Raw genomic sequence first — 25,522 nt, forward strand, 5'->3', positions numbered from 1 at the left:
CCATTTTTACTAGAGCTAAAGTGGGCGCACATTGCTACTACGTAGCGGGTGCCATGGAAAAGTCGAGAGTTTGCTCTTTCCAACAGTACGTCGTTCAGGCATACAATAATATAATAGTTATTTATAATTTTAATTAATATTGTGTTTATACTGGTTGCTGGTGAGGAGGAAAGTTAGTTATTAGTATTTTATTAATGATCTCATTCACAAGCAGCCATACCACAGTCATCACAGTCGCTCAAGAAAGTTATAATTAAGCTTTACTTGTTTAATCAGAATCGGACGACGACTCTGCTTGTCCGCAGTTCTCGATGACTCGAAGCGATCTGCAATCCTGTGTAAATAAAATGTCTTGGTTTTCTTGCGTTGCGTAGTCAGTCGGGAAACCTCAGATCAAGCGGAAAGTTTGCTTTGATAGAGTTTAACTATCCGATGAAATAATGGAACACTTGGATCTAATAATTGCAGGTTCGTTTCCAATTCATCGCAAGTTCCCTTCTGATTACCAACGAAACGACACCTCCGTGCAAATTTCCAGTTAGAGAATACACGTACAATGAAATTCCTTACACACTCAGTATATATTTTCTTGAGTGGCATACAATATATTTTCAATCTCTTTCTTCCAGTAATCTCGATAGCAAAATTACAATTATTCAATGCGGCTATTCGGCACGGAGAAGATCCCAGAAGTTCCCTCAACACACCAGAGAGAATATTACAAAGAGTAATTATGCGCTCATGGAATAATAATAGTACTGTACTACTTTGCGCCTCGATTCTGCGAGTATATAGATGGTCAAGTAGGAAGCGTAATTCACTCATAGAATTTTGCAGGGATAAGGCCGTAATGGCATCGTCAAAACTTATAAATATACGCAGCACGGCACCGTCACATAGATCTAAAATACGGTGCAGAATAGGCCACACCATCCACACAGTCATTTTTTTTTTTTTTTTTTTTTTTTTTTTTGAGTTGCAAAAATGACTGTGTGGACGATGTGGACTATTCTGCACCGTATTTTAGATCTATGTGACGATGCTGTGCTGAATATATTTATATGTTTTGACGATGCCATTATGGCCTTATCGCTTTAGGACATCGTGTAGAAAAGATCTGAGGATGGTCATTGCTGAGTGAAACCGGTCATCGTCGAAAGAATTGATATTGTGATCAAAGACTGGAATAAAAACAATCGACAGTATTGGATCACTGTTCATATACGCGACTATGTCGCAGCTGGTCAATCATACAACAATGCCTAAGGAGTAGGTTGGACGTTAAACTGTACTACTCAGTGTGCATGGGTGTACAGGTGTGATACTGTTGGTTGCGTAAACCCATCCACCACGGCAAGGTCATACCACATCGGATGGGAAAAATCGATTTTTAATTGTTCTGAGGCCAAAAACCGCATAAAAAGCGTCAATCACTTCGGTTTTTAATTGTCCTCAGGCCAAAAACAGAATAAAACATCAATCAAAATCAAATCCGATTATTAATCCGTGTGACTGGCGCCAAACATGTTCTCTGTGCTGTTCACCGTTTTCTGCAGCAAGTTGAAATCGAAAAACAACTGATCGAAGTGTTCTCGGAGTCACGTTCAGAATGTGTTTCGCAATGCGTGCCGTCAATGTAGCTAATTTTGCAGTCGGAACACTGAATACAACATCTTTCAGATAGCCCCACAGCCAGAAGTCACACGGACTAAGATCAGGTTATCGGAAGAGCCAGGCTCTAGGGAAATGGCGGCTGATAATTCTAGCAATTCCAAAATGGCGCTTCAGCAGCTGCTTAACTGGATTTGCAATGTGCGGAGGTGCGCCATCTTGCATAAAAATGATCCCGTCCACACACCCACGCTGTTGGAGAGCTTTAATGACGTCGTTGCGCAAAAGACACTCATAGCGCTTACCAGTGACGGTACAGCTAACAGGGCCGGAAGCACCAGTCTCTTCATAAAAATATGGCCCTATGATAAATGACGCCGTAAACCTCGCACCACACAGTGACCTTTTCAGGGTGAAGTGGTACTGGTTGATTTGCGTGGGGATTTTCCGTTGCTCACATTCGACAATTCTGTGTATTGACATATCCTATCAGATGGAAGTGGGCTTCGTCTGACCACAAAATCGTCTAAGGCCAATCATTGTCCTCTCCCATGCGAACAAGAAATTCTAAAGCAAAGTTCTCTCTTGCTGGCAGATCAACAGGAAGCAACTCGTTCACATGGGTAATTTTCAAGGGATACAAAGAAGGATGTTTCGTAGGATTTTGCGCACCGTGCTCACGGATATGTTCAAAGTTCGGACAATTCTCCGTACACTACACGTTTGCACACCACCACTTGTCTCCTCCTGCAATGCTGTGGCCAATGCTTCCACTGACGTCGAATCAATTCGTTTCCTCCCTCTACCAGATTGCACACCAAAAGAATCCGTCTTTTCGAATCTCCTAATCATTTTCTCCAGACCCACGGCAGTCATCGGACCAACGCCTTTTTTCAAAGCCTTCAGCGTCCGGAACTGCTGCAGAGCGACGTGTGCACAGTCATCATTCTTGTAATACAGCCTTAGAAGCAGTGCGCCATCCTGCATCGAGACAATCATGGCGAACGTAGCAGACGCGAAAGGAGGAAAAGCTATGTACCCGGCGTGTTTACACCAACTTCAAATGGTCGCGCGTATGACAGGTGTTTTCATTTACGTATTCTGACACATACAGCACCATCTATTGATCAATTTTCACACTACTTTTCTTCTTCTGTCATACGTTTTTCCCCTTCCCGATAATATTCCGTTGCAGTCTGACGTCATTCTGATCAGTGGTGTTATTTCTACAGCGTTTGAAAGTTTAACTTTAATTACAATCAGCCTGTATAATCAGATGAGGGAAAATTATGAACATGCTCTTTCTGGAAATTTGGTAGCAGTCTTTTCCCAAGTTCAAAAAATGGTTCAAATGGCTCTGTGCACTATGGGACTTAACATCTGAGGTCATCAGTCCCCTAGAACTTAGAACTACTTAAACCTAACTAACGTAAGGACATCACACACATCCATGCCCGAGGCAGGATTCGAACTTGCGACCGTAGCAGTCGCTTGGTTCCGGACTGGAGCGCCTAGAACAGCACGACCACCGCGGCCGGCCCTAAGTTCAAGCCGAATGGGTGCATTTACCGCTGAAAAATTATCATCCTATTCGACCCACTCACTTGCCCACTCACATTAATGTGACCAACTGTCAAAAGCTTGAATAATGACATTTTGCTTCGCGGATCGCTGCAAGACGTGCAGGAAGAGAGTCAGTGAGGTTCTGGAAGGTACCGGCAAAGATGCGGAGCAATGCCGACTCCAGTGCCGTGGTCAGCTGCACAACTCGTAGTTTCTCGGCTGAGGATCTATGGCAGTAACAGCCTGATCGAGTAGGTCCCACAGATTCTCGATTGGATTTAAATCAGGGTAGTCTGGTGCTCAGGGAGATGTAGAGTCGTCCGATGCTCTTCGAATCACGAACGTACACCGTAAGCTGTGATTAACAAAAACAAAACAAAAAATGTTGGTAGAGCACTTGCCCCCGAAAAGTAAAGGTCACGGGTTCTAGCCCCGGTCCAGCGCACAGTTTTAATCTTCCAGAAAGTTTCATATCAGTGCACACTCCGCTGCAGAGAGAAAAATTTACTCTAGAAACACCACCCAGTCTGTGGCTAAGCCTTGTCTCCACAATATCCTTTCTTCCAGGAGCGCCATTGTTGCAGGGTTCGTAGGAGAGCATCTGTGAAGTCTGGAAGGCAGGAGACGAGGTACTGGCAGATATTAAGCTGTGAGGGGGGATTATGGGTCGGGCTTGGGTAGCTCAGTCGGTAGAGCACTTTGCCCGCGAAAGGCAACGTTCCCGAGTTCGAGTCTCGGTCCGCACACAGTTTTAATCTGTCCGGCAGTTTCATATCAACGCACACTCCGCTGCAGAGTGAAAATTTCATTCTCAGAATAGTCTCCAGTCTCCATTCGGCCATCCTGATTTACGTTATCCGCGGTTTTACATTCTTGTCAGACTAGGTCTGTAAGTATTTAAATGCCTGTATATATGAACTATGTTTTTTGTTCTCAAACTATAACCCTATGACATGTCTAACATCCTTTTAAAAGTGATTAGCGAACGAACAGAACTGCTTCTATTACCACTATTGATGGTTTTGTTGTGCTGCGACAGATATAGCATCAGCAGAGAGCATTCCAAAATGATGTCTGACACCGAGTTGCGTATGAAATAGTTATGTGTCATCGAATTCCTCATTGTTAAGCGAAGTACGTCAGCTAAAATCCATCGACGTTTGCTGAAGGCGTACGGGGACGACATAGTAGACATTAATAATGTGAGGTGGAGGGTGCAGCGTTTCAGTAGTGGCGAAGAGCATGAACACAAGACACGTCCCAGTCAACTCTGCTCAGAGTCTCAATCAATTCATCCATGATGATCGGTGGAATACAACATAGGTACAGCTGTAAAACTACTGTAGTCTCCCGTAGAGTACCATAAGTAAGCGAAGACTACGGTAGTTTTCCTAGTGGCTTTGGTCTGTTAAGGTCGTACCTGCGTAACATGTACATTAGAATGTTGCATACCTATAAGGCGTTAGCCCATAACGATCACCTAGTTACGTATTCAATTATTGCCTTACTTGATTTGCCTAAAACCCGGGAATGGTTAACCATCTAGAAAGTGGGTGAGGATATATAAAGGACCGGGTAACCTACAGAACGTTTTTGTTCTCCATTGTTATCCTCCTATCTGTTACTTGAGAGTAAACAGAATCTAGAGCAAAACTGAAGTTTTCAATGTTTAATTCAGGTTCAATTCGAAAATTGTTGATTTATAATCTGAAACAGAGGGTCGTAGTAAAAATAAAGAAAACAATATACACCTATAACATAACGCTAGAAAACGCAGTTTCCTCAACAAAAAGGTAAAATAAAATTTAAAAAATCGCAAAACGAAAATATATCAAACATCGCTTCAGTACTTCGTTGGATTTATATAAAAAATACTTCTGTTACTTGTAAACAACTTCCGAATTTATCAATAATAACAGGTAACTCTTGCATTTGATCGCGATTAAGAACACTGCATTGAGTACAAATATATCATCAACAATTTTATATTTTTTATGCTTTTGCTTGTAGACTGTATTTGCATCAAAAATAATTGCTTTGGTTACATAAAAGCGCACAAGTTACGCGATCAAATAATTTTTATTACTTATGAAATGCAATTTATATTCTTTAAGGATATATCATACACAATGGACTAACAGTAAATGCTGTGCCGTTCTAAATATGTGAAAAACAACCAACCAAACAGACAAAAAAAATAAAGTCGACGGTTCCCAGTTTCTCTCTTACACATTCTTTTACGTTTCTATCCCTACCAGTCATATCAATACTACCGGTAATCGAACCATTTACTACGTCTTTTGCGCACTGCACCAAAATTACCGAACCGTGGTTTTCGTAGAGCGCAACTCTAGACACAGGTATCGTATACAGGGTGAGTCACCTAACATTACCGCTGGATATATTTCGTAAACCACATCAAATACTGACGAATCGATTCCACAGACCGAACGTGAGGAGAGGGGCTAGTGTAATTGGTTAATACAAACCATAAAAAAATGCACGGAAGTATATTTTTTAACTCAAACCTACGTTTTTTTAAATGAACCCCGTTAGTTTTGTTAGCACATCTGAACATATAAACAAATACGTAATCAGTGCCGTTTGTTGCATTGTAAAATGTTAATTACATCCGGAGATATTGTAACCTAAAGTTGACGCTTGAGTACCACTCCTCCGCTGTTCGATCGTGTGTATCGGAGAGCACCGAATTACGTAGGGATCCAAAGGGAACGGTGATGGACCTTAGGTACAGAAGAGACTGGAACAGCACATTACGTCCACATGCTAACACCTTTTTATTGGTCTTTTTCACTGACGCACATGTACATTACCATTACCCTACCTTTAGTTTGTTAATAACAGTAGGAATTGTTCCATTTAAAAAGGTGTATGTTTGCACAAAAAATACCTGTTGATGGGCTAACAGTATGAGCCCCTGAATAGCAATGCAATCTGTGAAAACTGCGCATCAACAGCACTTTAAATTTCCGCAATATTTGCGGTGCAAGTTGTAGGTAATTCAGCCGGTATATAACTACAGGGTGGTCGGAAATTCCCGTTACAGACTTCTAGGACTTGTAGAGGAGAGTGAGTACATCGTATTTTGAATAGGAACCCATGTCCGGTAGCGTCATCCAACGAGACTGTCTATCTATCTATTGCTTGAGCCTTGTCCCACAGTTACGCAGGGTCAGCCATCGTTAATCGGATTTGGCATGTTAATGGTTAAGGGGTGGCCAGATGCCCTTCCTGCCGCCATCCCATACCCCCTGGGACGGAATTAGTGTACCCCAACTGTCTGCATCTAGTGTAATCCATGGAATAGTGTAAATGTGTTCAAATGTCTGCGAGCCGTGTAACTGAGACGGAACATGGGGACCAGACCAGTATTCACCCAGCGGTATGTGGAAAACCGCCTAAAAACCGCATCCAGGCTGGCCGGCACATCGACCGTCGTCGTTAATCCGCCGGGCGGATTCGACCCGGGGCCGGCGCGCCTACCCGAGTCCAGGAAGCAGCGCGTTAGCGCTCTCGGCTACCCTTGCGGGGCAGCCAACGAGACTACAGAGCGTCAAAGTTACAGGCGCGGGCGTCTGTAACTCTACGTATACACGGGGTGATTCCGTGATGATGTTACAGACTTTCTAGGATGATGGAGAAAGATAAATGTATTAATTTGAAGTAAGGATCCCTCTACTGGAAACGAACGAGTCGAAAGTTATAAACTAAAACCGTTCTGATACCTCTGACAGTTGAATACATGTACCGGTTCTTGTGTTCCGAAGAGTGTAGGCTTAGTAACTTTCAGTGGTGGTAGTGTGGGCAAAACGAGAAAAAATGTCCAATAAACGTGGGCTCTAAATTGCATACCTGAGGAGCTATGACCGTTCGTTCATCTTCGCTAATGTGAAACACATCTCCTCTACTGAGCAAGTGTTCGTAGCTGTTAAGGTACGCACTTTAGAGCCTACATTTATTGGACATTTTTTCTCGCTTTTGTGCACACTACCACCACTGAAAGTTAAGAACCCTACACTCTTCGCAACACAAGAACTCGTACATGTATTCAACTGTCAGAACTATCAGAACGGTTTTCGTTTATAACTTTCGACTCGTTCGTTTCCGTTAGAGGGATCCTTACTTCAAATTAATACATGTATCGTTCTCCATCATCCTAGAAAGTCTGTAACATCATCACGGAATCACCCCGTGTATACGTACATTTACAGACGCCTGCGCCTGTAACTTTGACGCTCTGTAGTCTCGTTGGATGACGTTTCCGGACACGGGTTCCTGTTCAAAATACGATGTGCTTACTCCCCTCTACAAGTCCTAGAAGTCTGTAACGGCAATTTCCGACCATCCTGTATGGCTTGGTTTTATGGACTGCCTTATGTTTTTTATCTTGGAGGTAAATATCGTTTTCCAAAATGGTCAGGAGCTTCGAAAAAGTCTCCTTTTCCATTCTAATGAAACTACGAAACAGATTCGTATCTCGAAATCGCCGCGATCAAAAACGTTACTACAGAGTGACGGCAGTCGATACACATCGATATTATGCTTGCGTAAACTGTCATGAGACACTATGCCTTTAGCTACAATGTCAAACCGAAAATGAGACGGAGATTCGGTTGAGATAACGAATAACTTTTACTTGATGTATCTCAGATAGTTGTACAGCATTACGTTGTGTTTGTCTCCCAGGAATTCGCCATCCAGCCAGCGACGAGTCCAGAATCTTCTTTGCGATTTTCTACGGCCTTCTTCGAGAGTTGCGAATAGAGTTAGCGCAACTATTTTACGCGCGTCCATTTTCGTAAAGAAAATGTGTGATCTGCTCGCCAGATGTAGCCGGGAATTGCTGCTGGATAGCGCTGTGGTCGCAAATCACGATGATTGTGCTGTGTTCCGTGAGATGTGACAGGTCGTTTCAGAGCGTGCAGATACCACGATGGACGTCACGTCTGGCGTGATTCGCGACGAGAAACACTTCCAGTGTGAAGACTGCTTTTGTTAGTTGTACCGAAATATTTTTTGCTAAGGGGGTAGGATGTCAAACGGGCCGACTTGGAGCAGGAGAGGCACCACAGGACATTTTAATTTCCACTGTCTATACTTTTACAAATAAATTCATAAAACTTTGTCAGCATGACCAGGAAGGATTCAGGATTCACACTCATAGCAGTGGAAGTTCAAAAACATAACAAAATAATTTTTTTTACTTGTGAAATTTCATCATTCTTTCCGCTTACTATTGGCTGCATTTGTTCCTATAGGTACATTTTTCTTCACAAGTAAGAGAGACTCTTTGATGAATTTTGCACAGCATACAAACCATACTTACAGGTGTATGAAACTCTAGAATCTATTTAATTTATAAAAAAAAATGAATGAGCTGTTACGTTTTAAACTTTCTTCTTCTTCTTCTTTCGATTTCGGCCATCTTTGGACCACGTTCAACAATTCACTTGCCCGGCTTTTTGATCTTTTTTTCTCTCTTCCCAATATTTCCTCATCATTTTCGAGTGGTTCCTCCTCCGCTCTTCCGACCATTTCCTGTTATTATTCTTTAGTTTCGTTTCTTCTGGAAAACACTTAATTTCGTTCACTATTTGTCTAAACTTTTCCCTGTCCCTGATTGACTCACGGGTGACATTAAAATAGGCCAAATCCTTTTTCACCATCTGTATCCATTTATTGTTGGTTTTTTCGTTCCTGTTACTATGTTCAAACACTTTTCTTGTTAGTCTGTTTCCATCCATCCTCGACAGGTGACCATAAAACGTTAGTCTGCGTTTACGCATTGCCTCACTCACTTTCTCAATAGTTTTGTATATTTCCTTATTACTCTTTAGCTTGTACTCTTCTCCAATCTTTCTCGGTCCTAATATTTTTCTCAAAATTTTCCTTTCTTTCTTTTCCATGTTTTCTATTTCCCCCTTTTTGTTAAGAGTTAGGCACTCCGATGCATATAGGCATTCTGGTCTAATGACAGTTTTATAATGTCTTAATTTAGCTTGAATCGAAATGTTTTTTTTGTTATATATGTCTTTGGTTTTTTGAAAAGCAAATTCCATTTTCCTTGCTCTCGCCTGGTTTGCACTCTTGTCTAAACCATTCACTTGAATTATTTCACCTAAATACTTAAATTTTTCTACTCTCTTAATATTGCCGTATTTAGTAATAAGATTTTTCTTGTTATTTCTATGATTAGACATATACACGGTTTTTTCAAATGAAATCTGCAGTCCAGCTCTGGCCGAAACTTCTTGTAGTTTCTCCAGGTAGTTCTGAGCTATTTCTTCGTTTTCTGTAACTATTGCCAGATCGTCTGCAAAAGCTAAACAGTCCACTTCTATTTTTTCTTTTTTTGTTCCAATTCTGATGTCATTCTTGGTGCCTTTGAGTTCTTCTTTCCATATTCTCAATATCTTTTCCAGTACGCAGTTGAAGAGGATTGGGGATAAACCATCACCTTGTCTAACACCTGTTTTAATTTCGAACTTCCTTGAAATTTCACCCATAAATTTAACTTTGGCCTTACTGTTTGTTAGCGTCTGTTTGATAATTTGAATTGTTTTCGTATCGACCCCAAATTCTTCCAATACTTTCAGTAATGTTTCTCTATCTACCGAGTCGTATGCTTTTTTGAAATCTACAAATACTATTGCAAATCTCTGGCCTCTTGAGATTCTGTAACGAATTAGTGTTTTCAGGTTAAATATTTGTTCAACACAGGATCTACCTTGTCTAAAACCTGCTTGATATTCACCTATTTTTTTATCCAGAACTGGCTCCACGATTTGAAGTAATTTCCTTGACAAAATTTTGTATCCTACTGGTAGTAGCGAGATCCCTCTATAATTATTAACATTCATCTTATCCCCCTTTTTGTGTAGTGGGTGTATCAGGGCACACTGCCAGTCTTCAGGAATTCTTTCTTCGTCCCAGATCTTCTTAAACATATGTTCCAAAACTTGTGGGAGGTTGGTATCCATTATTTTTAGGATTTCTGGTACTATGGAGTCTTCACCTGGGGCTTTATTGTTTTTTAGACTGTGTATTATGTGTTTTATTTCTTCAGCGTCTGGAGGTTTTGACTCGGTATTAGTATTTCGGTGGTTTTCAAAACTCATTTTATCTTTGGGTGGTTCACAATTTAGTAGATTCTTATGTTTAGAAAAAAATCAAATTTTGTAGTTAATTATCTCAATTTTTACCACAGTTTTTAATAGATTTGGAAAATTCTAGAGTTCATACACCTGTAAGTATGGTTTGTATGCTGTGCAAAATTCATCAAAGAGTCTCTCTTACTTGTGAAGAAAAATGTACCTATAGCAACAAGTGAAAAAATGATGAAATTTCATATCTAAAAAAAATTATTTTGTTATGTTTTTGTACTTCCATTGATATGAGTGTGAATCCTGAATCCTTCCTGGTCATGCTGACAAAGTTTTATGAATTTATTTGTAAAAGTATAGACAGTAGAAAATAAAATGTCCCGTGGTGCCTCTCCTGCTCCAAGTCGGCCCGTTTGACGTCCTACCCCCCTTAATGTAAGATTTTCAGACGGTATGATGGACAGTGCACTGGTGACGGGTGGCGTGTGTGCTTCGGTGTGTGCCAACAGAGCCGAGCGCGCAGTGGCGGTGCACGCGCTGCGAGTTCTGCACGCGCGGCGAGGCGGTGCGGCGCGTGCTGCAGCTGATCTCGAACGAGCTGCAGATGGTGGAGGCGGGCGACAGCGTGGAGGCGCGCGAGACGCTGTTCCGCAAGTACCGCAGCGTGCTGCACCCGCGCCACGCCTACATGTCGCAGATGCGCCACTCGCTGTGCCAGCTGTACGGCCGCGTCGACGACTACCTGCTCGACGACCTGCCCGACGTGCTGCTCGAGCGCAAGGTCGACCTCTGCCGCGACCTGCTCGCCGTCGCTGACGTCGTCGAGCCGGGCCTCTCGCGCCTCAGAGGTAGGCGCAAACGGACACTTCCCTGATGCACTGATTAGCTTACTTAACCCTCTGAGTTCCAACAATATGAAAAAAACCTCTGACGGAAAAAAAATCGCAACACCAAAAAATAATTAATGTTGGGTAATGAAATTTTGTAGGTAATGAAATTTTGAGTAGGTATCAAAATCCATGGAGAAGAAATAAAGACTTTGAGATTCGTCGATGACATTGTAATTCTATCAGAGACAGCAAAGGACTTGGAAGAGCAGTTGAACGGAATGGACAGTGTCTTGAAAGGAGGGTATAAGATGAACATCAACAAAAGCAAAACGAGGATAATGGAATTTAGTCGAATTAAATCGGGCGATGTTGCGGGAATTAGATCAGAAAATGAGACGCTTAAAGAAGTAAAGGAGTTTTGCTATTTGGGGAGCAAAATAACTGATGATGGTCGAAGTAGAGAGGATATAAAATGTAGACTGGCAATAGCAAGGAAAGCGTTTCTGACGAAGAGGAATTTGTTAACATCGGGTGTAGATTTAAGTGTCAGGAAGTCGTTTCTGAAAGTATTTGTATGGAGTGTAGCCATGTATGGAAGTGAAACGTGGACGATAAATAGTTTAGACAAGAAGAGAATAGAAGCTTTCGAAATGTGGTGCTACAGAAGAATGCTGAAGATTAGATGGGTAGATCACATAACTAATGAAGAGGTATTGAATAGGATTGGGGAGAAGAGGAGCTAGTGGCACAACTTGACTAGAAGAAGGGACCGGTTGGTAGGACATGTTCTGAGACATCGAGGGATCACCAATTTAGTATTGGAGGGCAGCGTGGATGGTAAAAATCGTAGAGGGAGACCAAGAGATGAATACACTAAGCAGATTCAGAAGGATGTAGGCTGCAGTAGGTACTGGGAGATGAGGAAAGCCGGTCGTGGTGGCCGTGCGGTTCTAAGCGCTGCAGACCGGAACCGCGGGACTGCTACGGTCGCAGGTTCGAATCCTGCCTCGGGCATGGATGTGTGTGATGTCCTTAAGTTAGTTAGGTTTAAGTAGTTCTAAGTTCTAGGGGACTGATGACCTAAGATGTTAAGTCCCATAGTGCTCAGAGCCATTTGAACCATTTTTAGATGAGGAAGCTTGCACAGGATACAGTAGCATGGAGAGCTGCATCAAAGCAGTCTCCGGACTGAAGACCACAACAACACCAACAACAATGAAATTTTGGTAATACGTTTGTCTAGTGGCATTGCAAGATCACAGATTAATGTATTGCGAGATAAGCCATTGCAAATGTGAAATAACCTGTGTAACTGCAGAATGTTGAATGCAAGCACGCAAATGGCGTTGTGTTGTCCATGTGGCGAATATCAGCTTGTGGGGTGGAATTCCATGCCTGTATCACTTGGTCGGTCAATATAAGAACGGTTAATGCAGTCTGTGTTTGACGCTGGACTTGTCGCCCGATGATGTCCCATATGTGCTTCACTGGAGACAGATCTGGTGAGCGAGTAGACCAAGCAAACATGTCCACTACCTGTAGAGCAAGCTGGGTTACAACAGCGGTATGTGGGCGAACGTTATCCTGTTGGAGAACGATACGTAGAATGCTGTTCATGAATGGCAGCACAACAGGTCGAATCACCAGACTTCGTACAAATTTGTAGTCAGAGTGCTTGCGGTAACCACGAGAGTGCTCCTGCTGTTATATGATATCACATCCCCGAAAATAACCCGAGATGTAGATCCAGTGTGTGCAGCGTGAAGACAGGTTGGTTGTAAGCTCCCAACCTGTCTCCTTCTAACCAACATGCAGCCATCACTGCCATGGAGGCAGAACCAGCTTTCATCAGAAAACACAACAGACCTCCACCCTGTCCTCCACTGAGCTCTCGCTCGACACCACCTGTGTCGCAAATGGCGGCGGTTTGGGGTCAGTGTAATGTGCAGTACAGGGTATCTGGCTCGGAGCTGTCCTTGAAGTAACCGATTTGTAACAGTTCGTTGTGTCACTGTACCACCAACTGCTGATCAGAATGTCGCCGCAGATGTACTACGATGCACCAGCGCCATACACCGAACACCATGGTTTTCCCTCTCGGTAGAGCCACGTGGCCGTCCGGAGTCCGGACTTCTTGCGACCGTACGCTCTCGATACCCCCGCTGCCATCAATGGTGTACAATGGCTACATTCGTGCCAAATGTGTCTGCAGTATCGCAGAAGGAATACCCAGCTTCTCATAGCCCCATTACACAACGTCGTTCAAACTCAGGGGCGGTGTTGATAATTGTGTCTTTGTCGTCGTAAAGGCACCACTGACCAATATCAGCTCACAGCGTGCAATCTCAAAGGCAGCTAACGCTCACGACCGTTATAGCGTCTATTTAAGGCAAATCTGATTTGCTTCCTCATAGAGGCTCTACTAGCGCCACTCTTATGTGACTAGTGCGAGATTTGAATAGATAGCACATTTCAGATGTATAAACACGGTTACCAACTTTCGATGTCCCACAACTCTTTCTTGGTGCTGCGATTTTCTTCTGTCAGTGTATTACTTTAAAAATTTTTCACAAAACTAATCTTTCTTATCATAGTAAGCAACGATAAAAGAAGAAACTGGCAAAAAGTAAAAAATCAAATATTTTAAGGAGATGGTTTCACTTTGGGACCAACGGAAGATACAGTTTTCAGCATCTTATTTTTTCTGTGTGAAAGCAAATTCCGCATTCTTCATAAACTCGATCCATCTCGAAGCTACAATGAACTCATAAGGCCTAAGATAAAGTATGGTCCTAAATATCAAGCAAAAATGGGCCTAAACTGTAATAAATTTGTATCAAAAGTAAAGACTGCCTCAGTGGCTTCAAAAAGCAGTAGTACAAACTCAGATTTACGTTACGGTAAGTTTAGACATGCTTACTTTTGCTGACAGTGGCCTCCTCTATATGATCACAAAAAAGTCACTATCTTCTATAATCATGTAGCACAGTCTCCGCGACAACTGCTGCTTTGATCGCTGTAAGTGAGGCCTAAATGAACTACATTCGTAGAAATACCTCAGTGCATAACTAGAGGTCATTATCTTGCAATAGGATCGGTGGTTTCACTCGGAAGGCTCTGGTATTTCAAACTAAAAATTAATAAATTAGTGATTTGAGGCAGAACCCACTGGTACTCAAAGGGTTAAAAGTCACCCAGTGTTCAGCAATCATTGTTTTTTTGTTAGTAAAATGCATTTTTTTGTTTTTGTCTTATTACTGCTCAACAGATTTTAAGCTATGCAGGAATGAGAACAATCAGTTCATACATTTTCATCATGCTGGGTACCTCAGTAGTAAATTTATTCAAGGATATTGTAATGGTTTCCCTCTTGCTGTTGCTTGATTAACAATTTATTTCTTTGTTACCTTTCGCACCATTGGCTAATTGCCGGCCGCGGTGGTCTAGCGGTTCTAGGCGCGCAGTCCGGAACCGCGCGACTGCTACGGTCGCAGGTTCGAATCCTGCCTCGGGCATGGATGTGTGTGATGTCCTTAGGTTAGTTAGGTTTAAGTAGTTCTAAGTTCTAGGGGACTGATGACGACAGTAGTTAAGTCCCATAGTGCTCAGAGCCATTTGAACCACCCATTGGCTAATTTCGGTCTTATAGGCCAATAAGTGGCGTCTACAAATGAGCAGATCACAAATACAGCAAATTTAGGCTTGACTTGTTAACAGACCTATTTTTAAATAGAGCAGCCTAAAATGTGCGCTTACAGGTGCCGACAGGATGTCGTAACATATTCAGCTATTAACGGTGGACATGACAATAACGTGCAAGGGTCACTTTTGAAACAGAATGTTTATTGACTACATTGATCGTCACTGTTCAATCCATTGGCACGATCCCAGGCACTGTATGTGCTCACATTTGTGGTTACGGATGTGCTATCAATTGTGTCCACGCGGGAAGTTAATGGAGGAAAAAATATAGCATTCTACGTGGGTCTGTAAATAAATAGATACATGTGTCAGTAGTGGAGCCCCCTCTCAGATGAAGCAGATGTGGTTAAGCGCAAATACGTGGCCACCTACTGCAGTTCTACCAGCTGGATGAACTTTTCACACCAGAAGATCTCAGTTTTCTGCGAAGCTTGTTTCAATGGACATAGAAAATAAATAAACCCTTACAGCTTAGAACCGAAGAAAGTGTTGACAGTGTTTAAGGCAATGGAATCATAATCGAGAGCAGTGAAGCGTAAATCCCTGTCCATCTATCCTAATTTAGATATCCCGTAAAATCCAGTCAGTCTTGGGTGGTTCCATAATATACTCATAGCCAGTTTACTTTTTCTTCCTTTCAATTCGTGTCAATGCTCCATTATCGGTCTCCGTAATCGTGATCGTTATGCGTGAGTAGTGGCAGTCGATACGTAAGCAGATGGGTCGAATGCAAAGGAGTATAAATTTTCACGATTATTAATTCGCCTGGGATACTCTCTTTCAAATTCTGAAGGTCGCAGGGGTAAAATGCAGGGAGCGAAAGGCTATTTATAATTTGTACAGAAACCAGATGGCAGTTATAAGAGTTGAGGGGCATGAAAGGGAAGCAGTGGTTGGGAAGGGAGTGAGACACGGTTGCAGACTACGCCCGATGTTACTCAATCATCCGTAGTTCACAGTATATCATGCGAGAAAAGGCCAAGCTGAGCTTCTCACGAGCGATGGTTTCGAAAACTGTGCTAATTAGTGGACATAAAGTTTTCCTGCTCAAGGAGATTTATTATATTCGTACTCAGAATATGATCTAGAATTCTGCAGCAAACCGATGTTGGGGATATTGGTCTGTAATTTTGTGAGTCCTTTCTGTTACCCTATCATACAGGGTGTAAATTTTAAGTTGACAAACCAGAAGAACTCGAAAAATAAGCATCACACGAAAAAATGTGTAGAATCCAAAGTTGATTACTTTCGAGGGGGATATCTGCTGGTGGTAAAATTAGCCCACCACCCCAGCCCCATGGGGATGGGGTGGAGGCCAACTTTAAAATTTAAAATAAAAACACTCCGCCTTCAGGCCACGAGTGGCCTACCGGGACCATCCGACCACCGTGCCATCCTCAGCTGAGGATGCGGATAGGAGGGGCGTGGGGTCAGCACACCGCTCGTCCGGTCGTTATGATGGTATTCTTTACCGAAGCCGCTACTATTCGGTCGAGTAGCTCCTTAATTGGCATCAAGAGGCTGAGTGCACCCCGAAAAATGGCAACAGCACATTGCGGCCTGGATGGTCACCCATCCAAGTGCCGTCCACGCCCGTCAGCACTTAACTTCGGTGATCTCACGGGAACCTGCGTATCCACTGCGGCAAGGCTGTTGCAAAAATTTCAAATAGGAACCTCCAATTTTTATTGCAGAAACAGATTCTATGTAAAAAACTACGTACATTTTGTCTTAAGCATTTGTTTTGCTTCTTGGTAGTTGGCGCTGTAATTCAAGAAAATCAAATGGTTCAAATGGCTCTGAGCACTATGGGACTCAACTTCTGAGGTCATCAGTCCCCTAGAACCTAGAACTACTTAAACCTAACTAACCTAAGGACATCACACACATCCACGCCCGAGGCAGGATTCGAACCTGCGACCGTAGCGGTCTCGCGGTTCCAGACTGTAGCGCCTAGAACCGCACTGACACTCCGGCCGGCTTCAAGAAAATCCATTTTCTGATTTTTGCGTGGAAAATGGTTACGGATAGGTAAAAAATACTTATTTACTTCGTAAATTTTGGTTCTCTAAAACTAAAACTCTCCCTCTTAATTAGCTAGTCAGATGATTTGTTTGATAATGAAAATTGTGTGGCCTCATGACCACGGAACAAACAAAATTTATCCGAATCTGCGGAAAAAATTAATATTTGGGTCAACATTTGTAAAACTGTAATTCCTCTCTCTCAAACTCCACCCTATGGAGAGAGCGGCAGAGTTTTAGTTTTAGTGAATCAAAATTTACGAAGTAAGTAAGTATTTTTTATTTAATCGTAACCATTTTCGACGCAAAAATGAGAACATGGATTTTCTTGAATTACAGGGCCAACAACCAAGAACCAAAACAAATGTTTAAGAGAAAATGTACGTAGTTTTAAGTGTAGAATCTGATTCTGCAATAAAAAATGAGGGTTCTCATTTGAAATTTTAAAGTTACCTCCTGCCCCACCCCCAAGGGACCGAGAGAGGTGGCGCAGTGGTTAGCACACTGGACTCGCATTCTGGAGGACGACTGTTCAATCCCGCGTCCGGCCATCCTGATTTAGGTTTTCCGTAATTTCCCTAAATCGCTTCAAGCAAATGCCGGGATGGTTCCTTTGACAGGGCACGGCCGACTTCCTTCCCCATTTTTCCCTAATCCGATGCGACCTATGACATCGCTGTTTGGTCTCTTCCCCCAAAACAACCCAACCCAACCCCCCCATCCGCAAGGGGCTGGGGTGGTGGGCTAATTTTAGCACCAGCAGATGTCCCCCTTGAAAATAATCAACTTTGGATTCTACACATTTTTTCGTGTGAAGCTTATTTTTCAAGTTATTCTGGTTTGTCAACTTAAAATTTACACCCTGTATACAGGACTCACCTGCACTTTATTCCAGTCGCTTGGTGCTTTGCACTGGGCGAGAGATTCAATATCTACAGGATTTTAAGCTGTTAATCTAGCCTCTTTCCAGCTGACTTAAAACTCATGTGGCTGATTGGCAATTGGCGACGTCAATGGAGCCTCAGATACTGAGCACCCTCGGTGTTTGCAGGCGTGGTGCTGTACGAGCTGCACGCGCCGCTGATGTACCTGGCGCGGCACAAGGAGGAGTTCGGCGAGATCGACTCTAAGGAGATGTGCCGGCGCATGGAGGAGGCGGCGGCGTGCCTGTCGGAGGCGGCGGCCATCCTGGCCCTGGAGGACGCGTCCACCAACGAGGCGGCCATGGGCCGCGCCGCCGCCGCCGGCCTGCTGCAGCTGCGCGCCTCGCTCGACCACATGCGCCAGCAGCACGCGCAGCGCCAGTAGCCCAGCTCCTGTCCCCAAGCACTGCGGCTCTGTGTCTACTGGTCACAGTGCTCGCCAAATGACTGGACCACCATAAGAAATGGGATTTTTACTGGTTCTAGCGAGGACACTACAATTGTTCTGTGCACTTCCTTTACACCAAACGCCATATGTCTACGTAATAGTCTAGTTGCATTCACACGTGTTGTAATACTCCCTACCAGTGGCCTTGATGGCAGTTTATCTCTGACAGTCTCTTCTTCGGAACTATTCCCACCTATACCAGTTCCTCGCATGGTGGCATATGTGTTCCTAGAATTAGAGTCCTTTTACTTCTGTGGTTGAATGTTACTCTTGTCGTCATGAAAAGCCGTCATCAACCCGAAGATTAGACTGAGTCGTGAGTGCTCTACTAGGCATCGTCCTGACTTCGCAACTTTCGAACTTACACTTTGACGTGGCCCAGAACCACAGTGCAGCTTCCCATTTCTGGGGTCAACTAATGATCGTCAGAAGTGCTAAAAACGAAAAGTCCTACAACCTATTGGCGATCTGTAGCTCGGCTATTAGTCACTTAGCGAGCTACCTTGCTCCATAACGTAGCTTAAATCTTGTGGTGTGCGTACTGTAAGACCTTCAGAACACACACCATCGGATTATTTGACTTGTCGCTCTAACGAAGTAGGCGAGTGTCAGCAATATGTCTCATGGTCTTATCGTGGCGTGTTTATCTTCTGCCGTTAGGTCAGACGATAGAAATGCCACTTCCACACTTAGAGTACCAGATTGACGGTGACCAACTTTAAACAGAACTTCATTAATTTTCACACACATTTATTCAAATAATAACAAGCATAAAAATTACTTAACTTGGTTCTGGATGCTATTTACAATTGACAATCTGAAGTTCCTTTGGTATTGGTACGTTAACCTTATTCTCACATATATCTCTGATACTTGACAAAAGTGTCTATACATTTATCCTCATGGCTATTTACAGGAATATGGTAATCTTATGAGGCGCAGACTGAAACTTGACTATAGACTGGTACAGACAAATGTAGAACTCGTACAGACTGGTACAAACTAATGCAGACTGGTACAGATTGGTGCGGACAAATGCAGACTGACTAATCGGAGGTCTGTACACTCATTATAATACCTCGCGCATTCATATATCACTGCGCGAGTGTGATCCGCGAGGAGAAAAGGTTCTATGTTAGCAGCAGTCTCATTGGCTGCGATACATATTAATACGCGGACCGGCGGAAGCAGAATTTGGTCCGTCTCTATGGCAGCGCCATCTCGTAGTGCGGAGACGATCGAGCGCTGCGCCTGCGCTGTTGTGCTTAGCGGGGCGCGCTCTAGTGGGAAAGTTGTGTACGCGCTGACTACGCGGAACTATGTACACAACAAACCTGAAATAGGGAATAAGTCATTTACACCACTGTTTTTGTTTGCTGTAACATTTCTTTCTGTGTCTCCGTTCTGTGGTTCTGAGGTAGCGAGCCTAGTATTTGCCTCGACAGGGGTGAGAAAAACTAAGACAGGGCACTCGGGGCGATCATTACACCAAACTCACGGCTTTCATTGGCTCTCCGTTTGTTTTTACGTCTGCCTCATTTCCCTACTTCACAACACTGCGCGCTATTCGTTATTCGAAGTTAATACGTCTCAGTATTGCCGAACAGCTATATCATGTAAATAGTGTCTTCCACGAGGCCCAAGAGAGGACCTTTGGTCGCTCTCCGAATAGCGTCAAATCGTGCTTCCTACTAGATTTCGGCTATTTTGCAAAACCAAGTCGTGAGGACTCTAGACGTGTGACAAGCAAAAAACGCAACTCAATCCAGCATCTGCAACTATACTACGCGAGCCAACTTTCTGCGTGTGGCAGAGGGTACAGCTGCTACCACCCATATACCCTGTTCCCACCGGGCGAGGTGGCGCGGTGGTTAGCACACTGGACTCGCATTCGGGAGGACGACGGTTCAATCCCGCGTCCGGCCATCCTGATTTAGGTTTTCCGTGATTTCCCTAAATCACTCCAGGCAAATGCCGGGATGGTTCTTTTGAAAGGGCACGGCCGACTTCCTTCTCCGTCCTTCCCTAATCCGATGAGACCGATGACCTCGCTGTTTGGTCTCTTCCCCCAAACCAACCAACCAACCCTGTTCCATTCACAAAAGGTGCATAGGTACGTCGACCTTCGGCGCATGAGCTCTAATTTCTGTTTTTCTTCGACGTGGTCGTTTCACGAGATGTGTATGTTAGGGAGTAAAATGGTGCCTGAGTGTTCTTGGAACGTGTACTCTCGGAATTTTAACAGTAAATTGCTCCGTGACTCACAGTGCTTCTCTTGTGGCGTCTGCCACCGGAGTTCTGTGAGCACCTCCGTAAAGCCGTCGGCACACGGACCGTGCATCCGAACGTTGAGGGTGCCGAGTTTCTGACGGCACAGCGTGGAATAGCACGTTCGGGAGTCTTTCCGAACGTGCAGAGCAATAGCTGGCATGTCAGATATTCTGAGCGTGCGTCTGAGTGTTGACCAATGAGATGGCACAACGCGCGCGCCGTCTGCCTTCAGTACAGAGTTGTGAGGCGCCATATTGGCGTTCATTTCAAGCCTATATGTGTATATTCCGTTTCTGAGCACCAGCAAATTGAGAATCACTGGAAAACCCGTTGTTAACTGTGTGATGCGTTCCAATAAAATAATGAGAAACATCATATTCGTGGCAAAAGAACTATTGTAACTTGGGTATTATGAGAGTAGGCTATTTGAAGACAGCGACACACTGAAGATCCACCCAAAACGTCTTGGTACAATTTGTTATAATTAAATTTCAATTAGTAACATATCTAAGGTTTTCAGCAAGGCGTATCATGACATAATTAGATGCTTAGGTTGTGATGTTGGTTTAGCGTAATGAGTAGAACCACTGAGTAATGGAGACTTTTATGGTGGGGCAGTGGTTCGCGTATTGACTCTTCTAAATTTTTTTTCCTAACATTTCCGTTTTTATTATGTTCTGATACTTTATTATTGGTTTAATATAAGCATAAACTATAATATTTCATGTTATGTAAATATAAAGTCACCTTTTTTTTTTGAGGATTGGATTGGCTTAAGCTACAGGACAGCTTGTGCTACTTGTATAAAGATATTTTGCTCCTTTTTCTTTTACGCCTCGTAATTCACATGTTGCAAAGATTCTGCTGCTGCGTAGGAACAGTGATCAAGTAAGACTGACCTTGGCGTTTTACTAAAATGTGGGAATGATGAAATAATGTTTATCTTACGCGGAGAAACATTCCAAATTTGTAATGCACTGTTTGTAATGGAACTTTTATAAGTCTGTGTCCTTATTAATTGGACATCTTACTTTCCTTTTCGTGGACGATGGAGGAAATGTGCGTTTTAACAGAGCTAGCGTGGGAATTTTAAGCGCGCCCGTTAAGTAAACAGTGTGATTACGAACTAGAAGCATCCCCTAACTACCGCTGGAGTGCGTTGCGATCGCGTATACCCTGTTGGGGCCCACGTACCGTATGCACAAGTAGCATCGTTTCTGAGCGTTCAGCAGCACGTTGAACTTGGCACGCTCAACGTTAACGTTCGACAGCACGGTCCGTGTGCCGACGGCTTAAGGCTCTCGCGCTTTCTGAATGAAAGTGTGGCGGAACGCGCCACTCTTCTTTGGAATTTCTCCATTAATCCTACGTCATAACAGTCGCTGAATGATGTACAATATTCAAGAATGTTTCGAACGAGTTTGTAATAAAACGGTAATGTATCTCTCCATAAGTGCAATACATTACTCTCAAGGTCAGCTATCAAGCAATGCACCAATCATAGGTCTACTTCCGGTCCTCCTGCAATTCGCTACTCTCTTCTGTCGTTACAACCTTCCCACTGTCAACAACATCGTCAGCAAACTGCCTTACGGCGCTTTCAGCACCATACATTAAATGCATACGTATATAACATACCATCTGTTTACTCCCTCCAAGATACTTAACAGCTACCAGTTTCGTCCCTGAACGAATCTCGCGTAGCAATCCTGTTATTTGTCAGCAGGTGGAAAATGTAGCTATTAGCCGATCGATGAACGGAGCGTGTAGAATTATGTGCTACTGACTGTATTCATGAAAAGCGATAAATAATTACACTGAAATGCATATCGCGCTGTGTGTTCTTACAGCCGGCGCGATGGTGAGGACTGTGTGTCGACGCATAAACTTCCAGTCAAGAATGGACGCTACGAGATATTTCAAAGAAGGCAGCTCATTTACGGATCCACCGTTCATCCTCCATCAGATTTCTCATACTGATTAAAATCTGTTGGTGAATGTCAGTGAAGTACTTTTGTTTACTTACGGAGTCTGACACGACCGTATTTCATCAGCCACACTTGCGCCAGCGATTTAAACTATTTTCATTCAATCATGACGCCATATTATAGATAATCGAAATGCAACGAACAATAAGCTTTAAGAAATTATTAATGTGTAGTTTTGTGGATAGCGTAAGAAACTGGATGAGTCTAGGGTGCTAAATGATCACCGCACGTACATGTTTAAGATTTTCACGGGTATAAATTGATAAAAGTCTTCCCGAAATTACCCATACAATGACGAAATATTGAGGAACAATCTTGTAGCTATCTCCGTCACCTTCCTTGTACTCTCTGAGCTTTTTCTCCTTTCCCAATTAGCTCCACCTCCCTTCTTCGTTGCCTCCTTGCGATGAAGAGAAGACAGATGCTCAGCACTGAATTTCTAGCAATATATGTAACATCAAGGTTATGAAGCATACACATGCATTAGTTATCATAGGCAGAGATAACGAGTGCCAACTGAGGCTTTATTGCAATGTTTTTTCCACCATCTGCACAAGGCGTCAAGACTTCACAGATATGTCACGACATTTTGTCGAGCTATCTTGGCTGCAGTCCAGATAAAGGCAAGCTCTTCTTTAGTACTGCAGTTTTATATTTACGTCTTGTGGTAGCCCGACGAGACATTTTATAACAGCACATCCTTTTGTAGTGGCGCCAAATCGACAAAATGCACTAGCTGATGTCTAGTATCGTGCAGAAACCTTCCAGAAACGATGTCAAAAGAGACTTTCATGTTCAGTAATTTAAAGCTCAGCTAGCCTCACAGTAGACGAAGTGCACCTGCCGATGCTTGTCTCAGAATTTCGACTCCCTTTGAGCGTCGACTAGCGTTCAGTGCAATGCAGATCTCGCACAGCGAGTCACTAAACATGTCAGGAGTGGCTCATTCAGCTAAGACTGGTGTCGCAGTTTGAAACATTCGTTTAAAAGCATTGAGACTTCTTTGGAAAATATCTCTGATACTGGGATAATCATTACTGCATTCGCTTTTAGGTAATGCTGTCTATGGCACAGTCAGCCAGTCCTCTGTGATCAGTTTAGTTAAGATTGCTCTCAGTTGAGAAATATTCGATGTTCAATGTAAGCCCACAGTAGGAACTGAGTGTTGTTCCTTGCAGTGTTGACTCGAAATAATTATCGTCACTGTTCTGCAACTCTGTAGTTCTCATGTTGTAATCCGTTAGTTTTGCACGGTAACAGAAAATATCTGTTAATATATATGGCGGTATTAGATCACTATGAATGCCTTTTCATCGTGGAACTTCGTGCAGTCTTCCTCGCTAGCCACTCTAAGCATAATGTGATGACTAAAAAAGACAAGTAGCTTCTAGTAGTAAGACAAAGAACGCTCTGATGTAACTGTAATGAGATTGTTGTTTCGAGTATTCCTCGAATTGTTCACAGATTTTCTAATTTTAATTTGTAACAAGTGGTTTCACATTTATTTTACTTTTTTATTTTATATTAATTATTTTCGTTACTTATTTATTTCGAGTTGTTAAATAAATAGTTTCAAAATTTGTGTTCGTTTTTCTGTTATGTTTCTCTTTTTTAAACTACCTTGTATGGGTCATTCGTTTGTAGCAACATAAACTCTTGATGCTCGGTAACTATCACGATAGTTCATATCTACGTAAATCAGGAACGACATCTAGACGTAAAAGTGCGCTCATTGTACGCAGTTAAAATTACCCCTGTACTGAAGAAAGTCTTAAATGATATAAAGTAGCTCTTAACTCCATATGCATCAACAGCAACCAAAATATCCTCAGTGCGATAAGCATTTGCTATGATACGAGTGCAATGCGACGCGTAGGCAACCATACTGCCTTCTTAGCGTCCGAGGTGTCAGAGAAGTACAAAATTTAAGGAATGTGAATATTGTTTTATAATGAATTAATCTTCCACGTTCACTAGTTATCTGAAGGATAACCTGCAAGGAGCTTCTAAAATGTTCGTGTAACTGACCGATGCCCGAACAACTTGTATTCAAATGAGTGGGCGTGTATATGAGTAGAAACCTGTAGAGAAGCTCCACGTAGCGCTGAACATACAAAGATGAAGCCGATTTGATTTCTTCGGCCAGTCGAAAGTAACAAGTGTGATGACTCTTGTCATCCCGAAAGAATCATTAATTTTCTTGCAAATTGAGAAAAACGAAGACGGCGACACATCGGATGTTGGTGCATGTATAAAGTATATTCCACGGGGAGAAAATTGACTGGTTCAGACACTGTCCAGACGTACAGGATTAGGTTGAAAATATGTCACGTTACTGTCCATTGTCAACAGACAGAACGGGAGACACCACTAAGGAAGGGCGACAGAAGTTGAGACTGTCGTCTCTATCTCATATCGCAGAACCTGACGATTGACAAGTGCAATGTTAATGCCTTATTCATAAGGATTTGGGTAAGAGGAAGTTCTGATTCTGGTTCGTTTTGCACAGATTGACTGACGGTTAGAAGGTAATGTGGATGTAAAGTCTTGGTGTTGCCTTTGAGATGTGTGTCCGAGAGCCGTGTTTTGTACAAAGTGTCGTCAGTTAGTACCACCAGTTTTACATCTGCATCAACACAGATATTCCGCAAGCCTCAGTGAATGGTGGACGGTACTTCTAACCAGTATCAGCGCTGTTCTCGTAGCCGGTTTAAGGCCCAAGACACACAAGACGCCGCTGGGGCTTCACGCTGAGACAAATAAAAAAAAGAGATGGGGCCCCTCCACGCCCACACCAACGTGGTGACCAAACCAAAAGTTGTACTGTGCCCTCTGTCAACATTTTAGTTATCTAATAGGTGGATCACAGGATGCTGGGCTCTGATGTTATCCGTGCGTCTGGGTAAGGCTACGCATTAACACGGTCCATCAGGTGATAGATAGTGGACGAAACGCGAATGAGGGTAGCAATTTGAAGAGCAGAGGGAAAAAAGTGCCAAGGCTCGTCCCGTGGGAAAAAACCTCTGCGACAGTGGGAT

General features: G+C 43.1%; 1 protein-coding gene across 1 annotated transcript in view; it reads left to right on the forward strand.

The window, feature by feature from the left end:
* LOC126457607 (SET domain-containing protein SmydA-8) overlaps positions 1 to 20,703 on the forward strand; it is a 266,574-nt gene extending 245,871 nt beyond the window's left edge. Inside the window, exons 6-7 of the mRNA XM_050094057.1 lie at positions 10,808 to 11,146; positions 17,906 to 20,703. Coding sequence (XP_049950014.1) covers positions 10,808 to 11,146; positions 17,906 to 18,162 — 596 coding nt within the window. The 3' untranslated portion in view covers positions 18,163 to 20,703. The remainder of the gene's footprint in view (positions 1 to 10,807; positions 11,147 to 17,905) is intronic.
* The last annotated feature ends 4,819 nt before the right edge of the window (positions 20,704 to 25,522 follow it).

The sequence above is a fragment of the Schistocerca serialis genome, chromosome 2, assembly GCF_023864345.2.
Source record: "Schistocerca serialis cubense isolate TAMUIC-IGC-003099 chromosome 2, iqSchSeri2.2, whole genome shotgun sequence".
NCBI classification, from domain to species: domain Eukaryota; kingdom Metazoa; phylum Arthropoda; class Insecta; order Orthoptera; family Acrididae; genus Schistocerca; species Schistocerca serialis.